This window comes from Paroedura picta, chromosome 1, assembly GCF_049243985.1.
Source record: "Paroedura picta isolate Pp20150507F chromosome 1, Ppicta_v3.0, whole genome shotgun sequence".
In the NCBI taxonomy this organism is placed as follows: Eukaryota; Metazoa; Chordata; class Lepidosauria; order Squamata; family Gekkonidae; genus Paroedura; species Paroedura picta.
The window spans coordinates 111752023-111771772 of NC_135369.1; the positions used below are offsets into that span (position 1 = coordinate 111752023).

The window sequence follows — 19750 nt, forward strand, 5'->3', positions numbered from 1 at the left end:
TTTATTCATTTTAGTTCAGTTTTCTAGCCTGTCAAGATCATCTCGTGTTCTGATTCTGTCTTCTGGTGTGTTTACTACCCCTCCCAGAACTTATGCCGAACTTATGCATTCATTCCAGGAGATGCAGCTCTGATTGTGTCTCAACTTTTTTGAGTCCCAACACCTGAATAATCAATAAAGAGGTCAGAAGAATGAGGAGAGAGCAAGACCATGCCAATGCAAAAATTGTTCTTTTGGGAGTCTAATGCAGGTTCACCAACAAGAAATCAGGAATGATAATGCCATTTTGTTGAATATACTAGCATCAAAGCCCATTGCAGGTGAGAATGCAACGGGAACTAGACTGTCTCCCATGTCTGTGACACGACACTGCAGGCACCTCGTGATGCAGGGAGGGAGGGAACGGGGACTGGGAACCCTGCACTCCTGCCACTGCCACTGCAAAGCTGGCACCAAAGGGCATCGAGGGCTTGGCAGCAGCTTCACAGAGTAGTGGAGAGTGAGTGCAGGAGGGATGCATGGATGGCCATCAGTGGCGGCTGGAAAGGGCAAGTTGGGGGGTTTGTGGGGGTGGGGAAGGGAGCATCAGCATGAAGGGCTCTGCTGCTGCGGGCAGGCACAAAGCATTCCATGAAGGGTGCACAGGGTTTGGAGGCCGGTGGGGGGGAGAGGAGAGGAAGTGTGACCAGGGAGCCATGGTGTGTCACCCTGCATGTGGCTGCCGAAGGGCGCAAAGGCCTTGATAGGTGCCTTGGTTGGAGGGGAATAAGCTGAGACTTATTCTGTCAACAGAATCATGAGGAACAATGGATAGCTGAGGAAAATAAAATACCTATGGTTCATATACCTATGCTTCTTAAAGTATTTTTTTCATGCAGTTGTGTACTGGAAAACAAAGAGTCCTACTTTCAGGAAAGCAGCATTCCCTCATTCACAGACATCCTGAAAATCAGATGTCTGAAAAATCCTAGCTGTAGCATCTATCTCTCCCAACAGTTTTTTCCCCCTTTTCCAGCCCCAGAGAGAGAAAGAAATGAGTAAATCTCCATTTTAATAGCTGCCGTCAGGCATTTTGCTCTGTAAGGACTATTTCAGCAATTTTGGGTGGTTATATATGGCATTTTCCTGATTAACAACCATTTTATACCTTATGTAATTGGCTACAAATCAGGTGGATGTCATAACGTAGCAAGAAAACATTCCTATCTCTGTCATAGCCCAGACTTGGCTTCCTGGAGGATATATTACTTGAATGGTTTACGGGTTTTCATTACTTTAACTAATGTACTACCTGGAGTGCAGAGAGAGAAATTCTAAACTAATGATCACTTCTGCCTACTAGCTCTTTATGGAGTGCCTATCATTTGTCTTTCAATTCTAGTTTCCTACAGGAATTCTGGAAAATTCTAAGGAGGCTTTGCTCTATATGTTTTAACCTTAGTATCCCCTTCCTAACCAAGAAATGCCAAACTTCAGAGAAGAGATGACGTTAATAGCACCTATAATATAATGACCTTAGAACCCAAGCCACAAAGCAAATAAAAACAATTAATTTCAGCATCTAATCCTATCTCTATTCAGACTAAAAGTCTCCTTAACTGACTCCTACAGGGAGGGTGAAATGTGTGACATATATTAGCATATATACAAGGACTGAGCACTGGGGAAAACATTAAGGCCTCGTGTCTTGGCAAAGCAGTTTCATCACTGCTAGAACTTTCTAATGAAAAAGAAAAATCGACTTCATAACCTTCCAATTAACCTGTAACAGAGTTTCATAACCACATATGAGTGCCTAATTTGTAATTTTATAAGAAACCTCTGCGCTTGGGATAAGACTGCTTCAGAAAGGCAGAATCTTCAGTTAGTGCTGAGTGTGAATGAGAGAATCTTTGACAAGAACTGGATATAAGTATATGAATATTAAGTTATCAACTGCTAATTTCAATATAACTACTTTGCTTAAATTCAGTGGTATTGCTACAACAGCCCAGTTTCAGTGGCTGCCTTTACAGGAAACTGGATATTCCTCAGACAACTCTCACTAATTCACAGGCTTCTGAGAGAATAACAGAGATAGTTAGAAGATACTTTTCCTCCCTCTTGAACTTCCTCCCCCTTTTTATTAGCCTCCAAAGCCTTCTGTTGGGTTCTCCCTTCTATTCAAGAGATCTTAAATACATTATTTATTTATTCTTACACAAACTATCCTGTTCTTAATGCCCAGAATAGCCAGATAATATTATTATCATTCATCCTCTCAACCCCATATATGATTGTAGGTCATTATTTTTATTGCTGCTCCCCATTTTTTATCGATGGGAAGCAAAAGGTGAGAAACACTAAACCACTAAAAGCCACTGAAGAACACCATGTCTCAGCTAGGATTTGAATTTGCATCTCTCAGAGCCTGTTACTTTAGATGTATACAGAAGTCAAGCCAATATCCATTGGCAATATGGAGACAACTGCAAATCAAAACATTTTCCTATCTTGGGCTCTGAACCATAAAGATCATTGAGAATCACATTAGCTTTTCAATAAAACCTTTCAAAAAAAGATAATACAAACCTTTAATTTCATTTGCTTGCCTATTGGCATCATTAAGAACCCTGAAGCTTTTTTGCAGAGCACTCTTGGCACCATCCTTTAATGATCCTTCTGGACTAGTTGCCTATGGGGGAGAACAATAACAAGCAGTGTCACCCAAATATATGCCAACCAGCAGGTTCAAGTGAAGGTTATAATCCTAAAAAAGTAAAACATGCAATTTAGTCAGAGTCATGAAAATTTCAAATGATAATTGAAGTGTTTTAATTATATGATTTCCCCCCATAACGCAGAACTATTTCTTATTTACATATTTGTCCATGAAAAGGGAAGAAATGTTATATAAATGCACTGGAAGTAGCAGTGAACTGGGAAAATAGCATTTGCAATCTATTTTATACTACATTTTACAAGTCTACAGAACATGTTTCTGCATCTATATGAACATAGCTATCCCCCCTCACTAAAGTATGTATGAGACCAACCACAAAAATGTTACCGTTGATAAATTGAGTTGCGTTAAATGCATGGAGAGGATGTTGTAAGGATATAAATTCAAAGGAATAAAATTGCTTCTGTTAAAACAGCAAACATTTATGGAAGTTATTAATGACTAAATTGTGACGTGTACTGCTGTTCAAGAATTTTAATACATAGTCTGTCATATTTGTGGATGATATATATTTATGTTACTGGTGAATAGTCTGCATGGATTAGTAGCAAGTGTATGTATATGTGTGTGTTGATTATATAAGCAAGTACATGGCCAACTCATAGTTTGCAATATGTTTATTTATTTGGATTTATATACTGCCATCTTTGCCGGCAAACTCCAATACAGGGTTGGTCTAAAAGCCAAACTCAGCACGGGGGTGCAACTAAAGGAGGTAGGTCAGTTAGTGCAGAGTTAAAAGTAGGATAAATGATGATAAAAGTGGCTAGGGCACATTAGATTTTTTGTTTTAGGAAGTTTAATGATTTAGTCTTGTATGATTATATTGTGATTTTAAACTATCCAGGTGGATTTTTGATAGTTTTATCTGTATCTGAAATCTAATGGTCTTTGATGCAATAAACTATTTGATTTGACTGCTGTAGTGCAACAATAAGGCAATATCTAAAAATTATTTGTAACTAATGTTCTCAGCCCTGTCTCTGGCCTGGTGGAATGCTGTTCCAGATGACATCAGGTTTCTGTAGAACCTTAACCAGTTTCTCAGGACCTGCAGGACAAATCTGATCTGCCAGGCCTATGGGTGAGGCCAGAGTTGACACTGAGAAGATGCTGGCCTCCCTGCCTGAAAGTCCACCTGTGGGTAACATCTAACCACTCCATATACCTCCCCAGGCAGAAGAAGAGATGTAAGAAGAGATGACTAAAGGGTTTTTAATTTATTTTGATTAGCTGAATTTTAAATCTATATTTTAAAATTCTTAAATTATATTACTTTGTGACCAATTTTATTGTAAGCCACCCTGAGCCATTTTGGGGGAATGGCAGTGTACAAATCAAATAATAAATAAATGTTGTCAGGAATTGTGTTGAAGTTTGCATCATGCCATGTTTGTTATTGTTTGCATTCATGTGTTCTCTGCAGGAGGGAGGTTTAGTGACTGTTAGGTGAATTTGGAAATGTCTGGGAGTATGTGGCTGCTTATAGCTTCACTCTGATCTCTGTGTAGGCTATGTATTAAGTTTCTGTTTACAGATGGCTATTTGGAGGAGAGGAAGCTTCAGTGCTATCTACAATACTGTCCTTGGAGTATAGAACCTTGCAGTTGGTGCTCACATCTTGGTATGACAACTGATCCAGTTGTGAACCTGGGAAAATGGGAATATTACCTTCAAAAGTAGGGTGACATAACGTGATCCTGATCCAATGAACTTTGTTTTCCCAGTCCCCCTCTCTCGGCAGTCTTGCTGCCATGGTTACCTGAATGCTAGCTCAGTCACTAGTCAGAGAAGAATTAAAACAACCATAGCGTCAGTGGAATCCATGTTTTTCTGGATAATGTAAATATGAATTTACTTGCAGAAACAGAACGATATCTCACTGGTGAGATAATTTTATTTTTCCCATCTAAGAGGGTCTCACTTTCTCTTACCATTTTTATAGCTTCGTTGGCACGGGCTTTAGCTCCTTTGGCAATTGCATCAGCTTCATCAATATAGTCCTTGATGTTGCTGTAGGCTTTGAAAGCTACTGTGGCATTGAATGAGAGGTTTTTGGCTTCATCGAGGATCCTGTTGGGATTTAAAAGACATCACAACTTTGAAAAGAACAGAGACAAGTGAAACAAAAGCACAAAATCTTTAACCATTATTGTCAATTTAAACTCACTAATTGGCTCTTGTCAGAAAATATGAACATCCATGTACTGCTCATGGCCAGTCCACATAACAGATGAATTATGGTGTCAGAGGCTGAAGCACAGATCATGGTGACATATTTAAGCCTCTGATAGTCCTAGCTGCTAGAAGTTTCAGAATAATTTATATTCCTTTCCAGCTGCTTGCCATGAAACTGAAGACAAGGCTGAATCTCACAACCTGGGCCCCACGTCTTGTATTTGGGAATGACTGGACAGTTGTTATTTCAACTTAGGAAAGAACACAATGATAAAATGACTAAGTCTAAAATATCCTAGTTTAAAGAGAGGTCTATCAATGACAGCCATAATGATCAAAGAAGTGTGACTGGCCTCCACGAGGGAAAGGTACTTTTTGGCCCTGGCCATTTGTGGTGGAATGAGCTCTCAGAGAATATCAGGGCCCTGACAGAACTAACAAAGTTCTGCAGGGCCAGCAAGATGGAGCTCTTCCACCAGGCATATGGTTGAAGCCAGTATGCCTGGGAGAACGAAAACATCACATGGGCCTCCCCTGACAGAGTTGCATACTTCCCCTACTTTCTTATTTAATACTGCTAAACTAACTTAAGTAATGTTGCACTGTAAGGCTTCTACCAGTTTTTATTGTATTAATCTATTTAATGTTTTTATTGTATCGATACCCTTATGCTTTTATTGTATACTAAGGGCAAAGTCCGTTGTATCCAGGAATACAATGGGCGCTAGAGCTTGGAGGGGGGAAAAGGAATGGGAGGAGCTTTCCAGTCTCTAAGGGCATGGAGTTGAATGTGTGTGTTGTGTGGGAGGTTGTGGTGGCATGGTGACAAATGAGGGTGTGGGTGTGGAGAGATGGGTGCCAAGAACCTGTGGTTTGGAATGTCCATTGAGTGTGGGAGAGGACTGACCTTTGGTAATTATGGCATATTGGTTACAGATGAGCTTTCCAGAGCCATGTCTTCAGATATGTGAAGGGAAAATCAGACTAGAGACTCTTCTTGGGGGGAGATTACATAGCAACCAGTTCCTCCCAGTTCTGCATTCAACATCATTTCCCTTCTTGTGCGAATTAGGCCACAGACACCAAAATGTCCTCCTGCCCTAATACACATGGGGTACTCTCAATACACAGATGTCCACCTTGCTCCTTCTGTCTCCATTTTTTATGGCTGATAAAAGGTTCAGACCAGGGACAGCCAACATCCAGGTGGGGCCTGGAGATCTCCAGCAATTGCTGCTCATCTCCAGACTATAAAGATCAGGCCCCCATGCAGAAATGGCTGCTTTGGATTGTTGTAAGCTGACCTGAGATGAATGGTTCAATAGGGGCAGCCAATAAATAGACATATCGATAAATAGAACCTTCAAGCTTAGAGGAAGCAACCCTCTAAGTGCCTCTGCTGGAAAGCAACAGTGAGCTCTACTTGTGGTCCTTCCAGGGGCATCAGGTTGGCACTGTGTGGAAGAGAATGCTCAACTAAATGGAACTTTAGCTTTTATTTAGTCTAGAATGAAATATTTAAAACCTTTTTATTATTAAAAGAATGTTACAGAATATTCTATTTCACAACAAAGAATCACCAACTCATGGTTAACATACCCATCCAGTATTGCAGATGACTCATTAAGTTGCGCTGCATGATTTTCTGCCTCCAACACTTTTTCTGGAAGTCTCCTCTCTTTGATGTCTTGAGAGAGATCATCTATTTTGTCCTTTAGCTCATCAGACAATGGATTAATTTTGTCCCAAAAATCATCTGCAAACTAAGAAACACCAAACAAAAGAAAGTGTGGGCTACTGAATATAAGTTTTCTGTCAGTTATTTTCCCCCATGGCATTAAAATTATCTGTTTATTATTATCCAGTGATTCAAGACTTTGATTCTCAGGGAACCTCCTATCCAAGCATTGGCCAGGAATATACTTGCTTACCTTTGGTAGTGGATGGATGCAGCAACATCAGGTTCCTTTAGGTGTACAACCTTAACTAATAAAATCTTAGCAGGCAGTTACAGAAAATAAAAACTAGAGGCAAAGCCCATTGCACCTAGAGAAACAACAGGCACTAGGATGCACACCTGCCCTGTGGGCTTCCAGGGGGCTGGCTACAAGGTAAAAGCTGCTGCCCTTCCCTGGACTCTTGAGGGCTTGCTTCCAAACCTCAAGGAACACTCCTGACCCAAGGGTCACCAACATCTAAGTGCAGCCTAGAAATATGGAATTGGAGGTCATCTGCAGACTATAATCAGCTCCCCAGTGGAAAATGGATGTTTTGGAGGGGGGAATCTACAATGACAACTCATCTCCAGACTCCTGTGGCACTGCACCCCAGAGAGGGTGTAGGATGCCAATCTCCAGTTGGGACGTGGGGATTTGCTGGAATTTCAGGTCATTTCCAAGCAAGAGAGATTGGTCCCCCTGGAGAAAAGGGCTACTTAGAAGGGGGGGGACTCTCTGACTTTGGATCCCATGGAGGTACAGGCTCCAGGTGGGAAACAAAGAGAAACGTTGTGTGGCAGTAATTACTAATAAACATCAAATAATTCATAATCTTGTCATGGTTTCTTCTTTCAATGAAAATATTTAATTGATAGCAAAATTTGCTTGAAGAACTGAAAACCTTTCACTCTGTACACAGCTTCAGTTCAGTACATCAAAAACAGCTGTATGTTACAATCAAAAATGAAAACATTGGTTGGCAAAGAATTTACAGAGTGTTTCTCAATTACTGCCTTTTTGTCAGCTTTTCTCAACTTTTTTTTTTACCATTGAGAAACACCTGAAATATTCTTCAGGCTTCAAGAAATCCCAGAAGTGGGATCTCCAGGTCCCAGCTGGAGGCTGGCATCCCTGCCACTATTCAGAGATGCCAGCCTCCAGGTGGGATCTGGAGAACCCCCAAAATGAATGCTCCTCTCCAGACTGCAGAGATCAGTTCCAGGGAGGAAAGGGTTGCTTGGTGACACTGTGCCCCAGAGTGGATCAGGGATGCCAGCCTCCAGCTGGGTCATGAGAATCCTCTGGAATGACAGCTCCTCTCCAGGCTGCAAAGAGCACTTCACCTGATGGAAAGAGCTGCTTGGATAGAGAGGTCTCTGTGACACTGCACCCCAGGGTGGATCAGGGATGCCAGCCTCCAGCTGGGACTCTGGAATGATGGCTCCTCTCCAGGGTGCAAAGAGCACTTCCTCTGGAGGAAAGAGCTGCGTGGAGCAGGGACTTGGGCTAGTCACAGTCTGGTTAGAAACTGTTTTTACAGAGCAATTTCTCTCAGAGCTCTGTCAACCTCACCTACCTGACAAGGTGTCTCTTGTGGGGAGAAGAAGGAAAAGCTAGTATAAGCCACTCTGAAACTCCTTTGTTCATTGAAAATCAGAGTATAAAAACTTACTCTTCTACTGGGAAGGTGCTACTGGAAAACAGTGTCTCCCCTCTCCATATGACCTCATGATGCTTCTGTACCCCATCTACAGTTTCCCCATCTCCCATGCCATTGTTCTAATAAACATCTAATAAATAAAAATAAAAAATATGTCAGAACATCCGGAATTCTTGGAGATAAGTCATACTTTGACCCAACAAAGGGACACTCTGGACTACAGCAGTAAAAACCAGGGAAATAATCATCAACATAAACCCTGTTCACTTGTTACTGAACACACATATATCCTGTCTGTACGTGCTGTTATAGACTCTTTCTTAGAATTACAGTAGAGGGGACTTCATATGCCCGTTTCCTTGTAAGAGAAAGAGCAGCCTTTTTCAACTTTTTTTACTGTTGAGAAATCCCTGAAACATTCTTCAAACTTCAAGAAACCCAAGAAATGGCATGATTGTGCAGAATATGGTTGGGAAGTATAGCTGTACACATGCTCACCCAGGGCTTCTCTCCTTCCTATCCTCTCCAGGCCCATCACTGGCTATTTTGTAGGGGGTCAACATCACCATATATGGTCATATAACCCGATAAATGGTTAACAAATTTTAATATATATATATATATATATATATATATTAAAAATTAGTTAATTCCCACCCATTTGGGAAATTTCATGAAACCCTGGTTGAGAAAGCCTGGATTAGAGATTTCCTTTTTAAAAAGAAAGCTGGGAATTCGCGGAACCCATGTAAACTATCACTTTCAACACTATGTCCATCTGATGATATTTTAATTCCTTTTAAAATATCAACAAAACCATCTTCAAGGCAGGGATAGGAGAAAGACTTATTTCATAATTATGATAGTCTAATAACTGAAAAATGGGATGGAGGTGGTTGGGAGTTTGTGGAACAAAGGAAACCCAAAGAAATATTATGTATGCAGTTTCTAGAAAAAGACTGGGGTAAAAGTCATCTCAAAAGAACTGGAAAATGCAACAACAATAACAAAACTCCAGGGTTTCCCAGGAGTGTTGGGGAATGAAGTTTTCACTCTGGTCTGAGTCCCCCTATATAGCCAGGCTATGCCATGGAGTCTGCACTCCTTCAGCTCCAGCTTGAGGAGGGGCAGAGTACAAAGCTGGGTATTCAGAACCCATAATCTTTAGATGTAGAGAATATTCTCAGTGGTAGAATGGCTCCCAATTTAGAAAAGCAAGTTTGTCATGCCTGCTAGTAAACTTGAGAGAATGGATGCAGGAATCAGCTAGGATTGCCAGGTCCACCTGGCTACTGGCAGAAGATGGGGGTGATAAAGGAGCCAGATTCAGGCTGGGAAACTTCTAGAGATTTGGTGGTGGAGCCTGGGGAGGAGGGGAACTCAGTGGGATACAATGCCACAGAGTCCACTCTCCAAAGCATCTATTTTCTCCAAAGCATCTGAGCTGTAATTCCAGGGGATCCCCAGGTCTCACCTTCAGGCTGGCATTCCTTCAGCAAACAGTAGTTATGCCCATACAAAGAAGGGAGTTTGCTGCCCTGCCTGAGATATTTCTTGTACATGGTCTTTTACATCGTTGGCAGCTCAGGAAGTTGGAGAAGAAAAATAATGTATAAAAGGTAACTATTTACAGATGTCAAGAAAATCTAGTTAAGAGCTAAAGAGAGACTTTTTAAATGGCCATAACTAAGAACACAAGCCCTCAGAGAACAAGCCCAAAAGGAAGTTTTGCTTCTCTGCTGTTATGAGAGGAGAGGACTTTTGCACTTACATTACTGAATCATGGCTCTACACAAAACCCATCAGGATGAAATACAGAAATCACAAAGAAGCAACTGCCACTTTTGAATGCAGATGTTGATCTGATTAATGTTTAATTATTTTAGCAAATACTCAGATCCCCCCCTGGGCTGGTTCTATGATCTGAAGGGCCCTTCTGCTCTCTTCTATCTACCACCAAGTCCCTACATATGTCCTCTTAACCTTCCCTTACTCATACGCTTCCTGCCTGCCCATGTGTCCTTCCCCTGTATGCTTGTGAGCTCTCTCACTGTCTATACTCACTGTCTGCAGCTCTTTGCCTCTGGGCAGTGACTGTAGCCAGGAGCATGGTTAAGTGCTATGAGCATGGGAGGTGTCCATAGAAATGGGCCCAATCAGAAGCTCTGTGTCTTGGCAGATGTTTGCTGGATTTGCTGACACCATCCCTCAGGGTTTGCTGACACCATCCCTGTTCAACTTCAAGCTGTATCTCATAATATAGTTATTTTTACCATAATATCTGTCTTAATCCTTAGATTTCACAAGCACAGTATTCCTCAAATATAGAATCATCATCCTTCTGTCTTGCACAGATACCCCCACTAACTCATGAACAAACCTACCCAAGCCTTACAGACATCTTCTGAGGCTCTGCTTCTGGTGTGCCTGATTTCTGAGATTAGGTGGGTGGCAAGTCACCAACAGTGGGATTTCTCAATCATGGTACCAAAGCTCTGCAACTCTGTCCCCAGAAATATGAAGACCTGTGCCCTTATGTTGTACCTCTTCCATCAGCAAGTGAAGCATTTGTGTTTTGTCTGGTATTTCCTCCTTCCTGTCCTGTTTTTAAGTGGGGTTTTATGTATGTGTAAAATTTATGTATATTATATTATTGTTTTGTATGTTTTAACTTGGCTTCACTTATTTGCATTATTGCTTTTGTTCTGTTTTAATAGTTTTTGAGATGTGTTTTAATATGTGTATTTTAATATGTTAGCTGCCTTGTCTCTGATGAGGGTAGAAAGGCATGGTACAAATTTAAATTTTGTATACACATAGTAAGTAAATATTTAATTAGGATATTTATACCCTGCTTTTCTTGCGATTAGTAGAACTCAAAGCAGTATACAATAATTAAAACTTATTAAAAGTCTCAACTAGCAGAAATATAAAATAACACATCGTCCATGAGTGTTAAAAGGGTGTGTTTACAATTTCTGCCAATTATTGCTGCAGCTCCCGCCCAGCATCACAACTCACAGTGAAGCTACAGAAGGCAGGATGTAGAGAAGAGATAAATCAAACTCATCTTGTTCATGGTTCATTGGATTCAGTCAATGGTTTGCAATGCCAATACTGTAATTTTCATAAATATTAGATCAATTCATTTACTCTGATTTTCTCTGCTTTAGTTTTATGAAAACCTGACTTGTTGTGCCAGTGCACCAACTGTATTAAACTTACCTCTATAGCTAAATTGATTCCATTTGCAAGGTCATAAGCCTCATTAAGGATGTCATTCCCTTCTTTCAGAGTATTTTCAGCCTCCTGTCTTCCATCTTCTACAGCTTGCTTCTTTTTCTATAGATAATATTATTAAGAAAATATCATTCAAATGCATGTACATTTTGTTTGCAAGCATGATTTCACTTTTAACACGGCTTCCTGTTGCTGTCATTGTTGTCTCTTTTGAACAGCAACAATACCCATTTTAAAATGCTTACCATTATTTAGAAAGTAGGATGATGGCCCAAATGAAAGAATAAGCACAACTTTTCAGCAGGTAGTTTCAGAAGGGTAGCCAGGTTGGCCTGCAGTAGAAGAGTTAGACTCAAGTCTAGTGGTACCTTAGAGACTAACATGATTTGGGGGTGTAAGCGCTTGAAAGTCAAAACTCCCTCTGTCAGATACTTTCAAGTAGTTTTGCTAACTTATTCCCAAGGAAGCATGAAAGTGAGAAGAAACCCTTAGGTAAACCTGGGCAGCAATCTTTGAGATTTGTTCTGCTTCTGACTCTCCTGCTGTAGTAAACAACCAAAAAGGGAAACAAAAACCCAACCTGACAAGACAAGCTGGGAACCTAAAGGTTGAGCTGCAAAAAAAGAAGTTTAAAATCCATGTAAGAATGTTGAATATGGAGCCCACATTGTGAAATACCATTCAAAAGCCACTAGTCTCAGTGTTGCCCGACTCTCATTCAAAGTGCATTCACATGTGTTCTTATATACAATACATATCAGTTGGAGCTTTACTTTCTAAATTTGTTTGCCACCTAGCACACCCTAACATTATATAATTCTGTAATGCACATTGTACTTAAAAATACAATGGGCACTAGCCTTCCCCCCCCCCTGCCCCAGGCAGGCCCACCAAGGCCTGGAGAGGCCACAGTGAGCCTTTTTGGAGCAGAGGGGGAGTGCTGGTGGAGACTCCTCTCCTTTCTTCCCCCAACCTGAAAAGGCACGCCCCAGCCTTTCCAGGCCTTGGTGGGCCTGTTCAGGGTGGAGGGAGAGCGGGCTGGGACTCCCCTCCACCGCAGGCAGGCCTTTTTGGGGTGGAGGGAGCACTGTCCAAGACTCTGTTCCTCTTCCCCACCCTAGACAGCCCTGCAGAGGCCTGGCAAGGCTGTGGTCACAGCTGCTCGGGGCAGCGGGAGTGCTGGCGGAGACTGGCTTACTCCCTCCTCCCCTACCCTGACAGCCCTGCTGAGGCCTGGTGTGGCCACAGCTGGGACTCCTCAGAATGGGGGTGAGTGCTGGTGGGGCTCCCTCCCTCCCACTTCCCACACCAGGCCTCCAGTCCCAGGCTCTCCACTGTCCCTCCCAGCTCCTGCTGGATGCCTAGTTTACTGCAGGCTGGCACTTCTTCCACATGGAAGAAGTTGGAGAGGGATGAAGCCATAGGCAGGACATCCTACTTTATTGGTCATTCGTTGGACGGATGGGCAATTAGTCATATGGACCTGATTAGCAGTTAGGCAATGAGTCCCAACTCCTCCCACCATCACCTGTTACATTTATATGTTCAGATACTTTAAACTTTTTTTTTTGCAGCTGAACCTTTACGTTACTAAATTCTGTTGTAGTGCCATGAAATGTGCACAAACAACTTCTAAAGAACTAATTGTCACTGTGACAGAATCCAACAATAGATGAAGAATATGGAAAAGATAGAGGATGGTGACAAATTAGGTTGTATGTGTACATGGAATGCAAGGTATGTGAGATTTCTAAGGTAAATTTTCTATATACAAAAATATAAATGGGCAGCTTGTCTATTATGATAGGTGTGAGTAATATATATGTGGAAAGGTATTGGTACAGAAAGAGAACCTCAGACAACGTCTAGTGATTTGCATCATTTTCTAAATGTACAGGTGAAATTAGGAAAAATTCCTTCCACCTAGTGATGTTAAACGACCATGAATGGAATATGGTCCCAAAACATAGCTATACAGTGCCCCCAAAATTGGTTGGGACCATAATGCTGGAGTAGGGGGTGTTCACTCATTTCCAATGCACTGTTTCTCTGATCAAAAGTGATGTTTCCTGATTATTTTCATCTTTGTAGGGATTAAATCAAATAAACAAAAGAACCCAGTTACCAATCTTGTACCTTCCCCCCCCCCTGCCTCTTGAGTTGTTTTTTCAGGCCAAATCATGGCTGGATTTCCAGCCTTTGAATCCCAGATATGGTCTGACCCCTAACTTAAGTAATTAACATTTAGAAAAGAATAGTGACACAAATGAAAACCAAACAATTTTCCAGCTTTTGCTGTGCAGTAAACTTGACAAATACTTGATGGTAATAAGAGTATGCTGAAAATAAACCATTTCATCCTTTTGAATCTTCTGTTTGAAACAGAAAAATCAGAGTTACATTTTGAATGTGGCAATTGTTCATCTATCAATTCTTTAAACAGCTTATGAAAACTATGACTAATAATTGCCTTCCAGCACAAACTGACTAAGATATAAACAAGAAATTGAAGCATTTGTCTTCATTGGAGGTTGACTTTGTTCTTTCTGTCATAGCTAAGCACTTGCTAATGTACGGTATAATGTGCTTTCAAGACTTTGCAATTAAAATTAAATCAAGGCAAATCCTTTACACCGGTTACTAACTACAAAGATATATAGTAGTTTGATTTAGAATCTGAATTTACATAGGCCCATTTAAGTGTCTGCTTGAACTGAAAAAGAGCAGAAAGTATAGCTATACTAATACTGAAGATTAATTTACATTACATGGAGCCAGCAGTCCAGGTTGCTCTTTGAGCAGATTAGTGTATTTCAGCACAGGACAGGGATTCAGGAGTCACGCTGATTCGGTAGATGTTTATATTATGGCATAATGGTCCAATTATTTATTTATTCCATTTACAGACCACCTTCCACGTATAACGGCTTAGGGTGGTGTACAACATCATCAATAAAACAATAAATTAAAAATAATACAGTGAACAATTTAAAGCCATCTTTAAAAAGAGGTCACAGAAGATGTCATTCATCACAAGCTAGTATACTACAGCTGCATCACAGAGTCTTATGGGCATGACCAGATACTGGCCATATTAGGTACAAAATGGCATTTTCCATTAATTGCCCTGTTGGACATGGACCAGGTTGTGTGCTCCATAGTGATCCAGTATGGTATGGGCGAGAATATCTTCAGAATATCTTCAAGTGAGAATAACCTCAGGACCAGGAGAAAACATGGTGATGATACTATATTAAAGCAGTGCTTTTCTTGGCAATACTAGGCACACTCTCTTGGGTACAGGGATACCATCTCTTGGGGTATCAGTCCCACGGCCAAGAGTCTTCCCCTTACATGTGGTCATTTTGGTACACAAAGGGATGTGACGGTAAACTGTAAAGGAAAGGTCCATGAAACAGCTGGAGTCATCCAAGCCCACATGGTCCTTGGCTTGCATTACATGTTGATAAGGCAAGTGAAGAGTCATAGAGATAAGCAGGGCTCCTGGGAGCCACATAGAATTGGCCAGTTGCCTGGACCCAAGATAGATAGCTTCTAAGTGCATTGTGTCCAAAGTGTGCACAATATAGGCATTAGATTTCTTGGCAACCTGTTCTTTTCCCTCAGTTGTCAGATGAGAATGCCCCCCTAAGTACCACAGTTCACTGAAATCCCTGGACTTGGGCTCCAGGATGATATGGATATCACTGGACCACACAGAACTGGGTCTGAGAATGGTCACTCAAGGACAGGGATGCCACTGGACATGTTGCCAGCTTTCCAGGCACCCATAAGTACTCTAAGTAGGTCCTGCAATGTGAATGGTCTTTCAACCCAGGCTAACTCATACAGAACCTTGTTGGAAAGGGCCTCTTGAAATTGGTCCACCAGTACTGCATCATTCCAGGTGACAGCCTGGGTCAGCAGCTAAAGGTCTGTAACATATCCTGCAACCAGTCCTCTCCAATGCTTCAATTAACAGATCCAGCAGTTGGTCAAGTGGGCCTCAAACAGATTGAAACATCAACTTCAGTTCACATTCCAGAAGGAGTGGGGTTGCATTTGGATACCATCATTTCAACAAACTGAGCACAAAGTATACCTTGATTTGATTGCTGGGGAAGTCTCAAGGTCAGATCTCCATGGCTCTGTGCAAATAACCCAGTAAACTCATCAGGGTTATCTCCAAATTCTTCATGGGGCTCATCATGCATTTCCCATGTAGTGTTGCAGGCAGAATTGGTCCTATGGCTGTTTGCTGCTGCAGCAGCATGACACTAGCTGCAATTAGCTGTGATACTTGGGCCTGTAATGCTTGGTTTTTGGCTACAAGGTCCTCCATTTGCTGTGTGGTAGGGTTATCTGTCTAGGTTTCTCTTTGAACAGGTGAAGACTTTGAGCACAGCCAGGCAGGAGTTCCAGAAGGCATCCGGAATCAAGCACAGAATAGCAAGGCTTAGAGGAGTTGCTGATCTGACAATTGTTAAACAGGGCTATCTTTTGAAGGTGACTTCTTACAGCTGTTACCTAGGCTACAATCCTGCAAGTACTTACAGTTGGACTTAGCCCAGCAACATACAAAACCTCATGATGGATCTACCTGAGCTCTCCAACTCCTCTTTTCCACTGGCTTTGGGATCCTTGGAAAAGGGTGGATTTCGCTGATGGGCTCTTCTGTGACTCCCATATCAGGCTCCTGTTCATGATCTTATCTTGATATAATTAACTAGAACAATGCATTACTTCGTTAATTTACCATACTATGTTACTAATATTCCGGTTTTCTTCTATCTCTTTCATATTCTTACTGTGTAGTATTCAGTACAGGAAGAATTTATTCATCTTTCCATTTATTTTCTGACATTTTTAAGACTTACACAGATTTAATTATTCCCCAACCAAAGATTAAAACAGTCTATCAATTAATTTGTTGGGATACCACTAACAAAGCTTTGAATACAGCCCAAACTTCCAAATGTGAGTCTGATAATGCTGCTTTGATCAAGTCTGGCTTGCATCTGTGGCCAAAGTGATCATGCGCACAAGCTGCATGAAGGAACATCCTCTGAGCAGGTTATGTCTGTCTATGGAGCTTCACAAGCTTAGGCTTCAGGTCCTGTATTGTTCCCTTTTCATTGTTGTTTGAACAAGGAAGATAATGATGCTTCTTATTCTGACATGTCTGACAAAACTTCAGAATCATGTTTGACACCACGTCTGTGTTTGTCTATTCACCACTAAAGTGGATTTGGAATCATTCCCTGCAATTCCAAAAACAGTATGAAAGGCTTTGATTGACCCACTGGAGTCTGAGGTATAGAGGTCTGAAGGTGAGGCAAGACTGGATGGGACAACACAAATCTTCATGGGCCAACATGTTATGAAAAGAGACATGTAAAGAGGAGTATAATGTAGCAGTTGGTCTCAAAGGAGGTTCTCACTATGGTATTGATCCAAGGTTGATAGGAACAGTAGAAAGAGAGCATCTGTCCCAATCTGCTGATCTCTGATCATAGTAGCAATAGGGTGAATATGAATGATGGGGAGAATGGGAGCAGTGACTAGACAGGAAGTACAGATCTAATTTTTAGTGACTATCTATGGATTCTCAATAAGCATTTCTGTGTCCATAGTGAAGATTTCAGATTCTAACCGAGGAAGAATCCTAAGAAGCATAGTGAGGCAAATCATTCCAAAATCATGGGCAAGACATCCTTGAGGAATACATACTTCTTATGATGAGTCCTATAGTTAGCATTCCAAAAAGGAATCCACAAACTGTGCATCCATGATCTAAGAGGAGGATCATCTGATACCAGAAATGACTTGGAACCAGTCTAACAGAGGAATGCAAAAGAAGCTATCTCTGTATACAACTTTTGATCTCAGATCTGCAGTTGTTGGGTCCAAGGGAGGAACAATGGAGATGGACAAGGTACTTTGCCAGGGACATACTTGTTCAGTCATTCCAAATGCTTCTTTTTCCTTTTCTTGAACACTGTATCAAGGGGATGGACTTCAAGCCCTCAGTACTGAAACCATCACATCCAACGATGCAACACAGAAAAGATGATATCCATGGGGAGAGATTATTCCCAACAGAGGCTCACACCTGAGAAGAGTGATTCCTCTATTTGTGAACCTCTGAGAGTGATAAAAAGAATTTATCCTTTGGGCCGCTCTCAGACAAAAAAGACAGCAAAGAACATTTGCTTGTCCAGGGTAGTCAGCATCACAGTTCAGTCCATGTTGAAACAATCTTGTAGGCTATAGACAGGACAAATCTAAAAACACACTGAGTTCAGGGCCAAAATAGTGAAGACATCTGATAAGTAACCAAGGCAAAATTGAAAAGAAAACATTAAAACAGGCAGAGGTCAGAAAGCAAAGGTCCAAGAGTGTAGCTTGAGAATATCCTTCACAATGCTGCTGTAGTCAATGAAGAACTGAGCAGAAAGGTATGTCTCCACCCACTTGGGGAATTAGTACACTGTGTTTGACCTCAAAACTAGTATACTCAATGCTGGAAAAAATATTAAGTTTAGGTCTAGAAATTTCCAAGTGACACTCTCTGCCAGTTTGCATGTTATTTATTGCATGTGATGTGATGCACAGAGACAGCAATGAAGAATAAACCTATAATTTAGCCATTGTTAATTGTATATGAACTCAAACTATGACCTGATTTACCCAAAAGGAAGATGGCAATAGAGGTAAGACAATTCACTTTAAAAGGGGCAGGGTTATATAGAAAAGTGTCCACAACAATAACTTGATTCAAATGAGTACCCTTAGGAAATGACCAGGAATTCCCTGGGAGGAATGTCTCACAGTTGTATGGAGCAAGCAACATATGGAGAGGTGATAGCCTTTGATCTCTCTACCAGCAACATTTTGGTTTCTCTTTGTAAAGTACAATGAATTCTAGGTGATTGATTGGCTGTTTTGACAAAGGATTATCATTGGCTGTATCTGGTTGTGACACAGATGTAACAGAACTGATTTTTGCTATATATTGCCTGTCATGTAAGAAGATCATAGTCTGACGAAGGGTGCTTGCACTCAAAAGCTCACGCCTTAAATAAATCTTTGTTGGTCTTAAAGGTGCTACTGGACTCTGATTTTATAACAATAACTTGAGTGTGCATTTAGCATAGCTACTTCTCGAATGTATATATGGTGGAGTAAAAAACAATCTTCCTTTCAGGTCAGTAGAAAGACTGTTGCTTATTCACTTACCTCCACTGCTGTCATGTTTCTTTGGTTGATTGCAGACAATCTATCTGCCTCTCTAATTTTATTGGTTGCTTCTCTCAGCAGGTCCAGAGCATCATTAGCTTTGGCTTGGTAGTCTGCCAGCTTGTCTCTTACTTCATTCTTGAGCTCTTCAGTTTTCTTCCTGGGTTCTCCAAACAATTTATTCACTCTCTTCAAGAGGGCTTCTGCCTCTCTGCAACAGAATAGAAACTATTGTTAATATACATCACATTCTTTGCTCCAGGTGTTCATAATATATATTTAAAATGGACTTCATTTATGTCATAACACATCACAAAATAAAAGTGATTACCAAACTCTTAAAGATCTGTCCAATTAACACTTTGCTCCCTAATCAAGGTGATTTCCCCCCCTAAAGACTCTCCATTCAGTTTCTCAGACTTCAAGCATTCAGAAGTAGGGGTGTGCAATTTTTTTATTGGTATTTTTCGTTCATTGGTATTGGGGGATTGCAGGAGGAGAAAGGAGGTGTGTGGAAGTCCAATAGAGTAGAGAGAAGTGAACAGATGGACGAGGAGAGGAGAGAGGGAGAGAGAGAAGATTACAACTGCAGTGGCAAGCTGAGAAACTAGAGGAGGAGGAGGAGGAGGAGGAAACCAATGGACCCCCCTTCCCCAGTGGTGAAGAGGAAGCAGACTTAGATGAAGATATCCCTTCCTCGCCACCCATCTGGTGCCATCTGAAAGGGGGAGTCAACTGAATGATCCAGCAGGGGGAGCTGGCAAGGGCTATGTGTCAAGGCACGTGGGCCCCACAGATATGTAATGTGATTGCTGAGATATATGCTTTTAATTTTGTTATTTAAGATAAGGGAAGCTGTGACTTTTTGATATCTTATGGAAAAGAGCTGTTCAAAACAGACATTATGATGACTGGAAAGGTGAGGAGATGTACTTCTTGACCTTTGGCTTGTGGGCCTCACTCTGTGGTGATTGTTGTGCATGGTGGGCAGAT

The 19750-nt window shown here is 41.3% G+C and overlaps 1 protein-coding gene across 7 annotated transcripts in view; it reads right to left on the reverse strand.

The window, feature by feature from the left end:
• Positions 1 to 19750, reverse strand: part of LAMA2 (laminin subunit alpha 2) — a 606483-nt gene that overhangs the window by 91637 nt on the left and 495096 nt on the right. For all 7 annotated transcript variants that reach the window (XM_077353378.1, XM_077353349.1, XM_077353372.1 and 4 more), the window contains 5 exons: positions 18758 to 18968; positions 11504 to 11620; positions 6500 to 6663; positions 4657 to 4795; positions 2572 to 2674 (listed from right to left, as the gene is read on the reverse strand). In XM_077353378.1, the coding sequence (XP_077209493.1) occupies positions 2572 to 2674; positions 4657 to 4795; positions 6500 to 6663; positions 11504 to 11620; positions 18758 to 18968 (734 nt within the window). The remainder of the gene's footprint in view (positions 1 to 2571; positions 2675 to 4656; positions 4796 to 6499; positions 6664 to 11503; positions 11621 to 18757; positions 18969 to 19750) is intronic.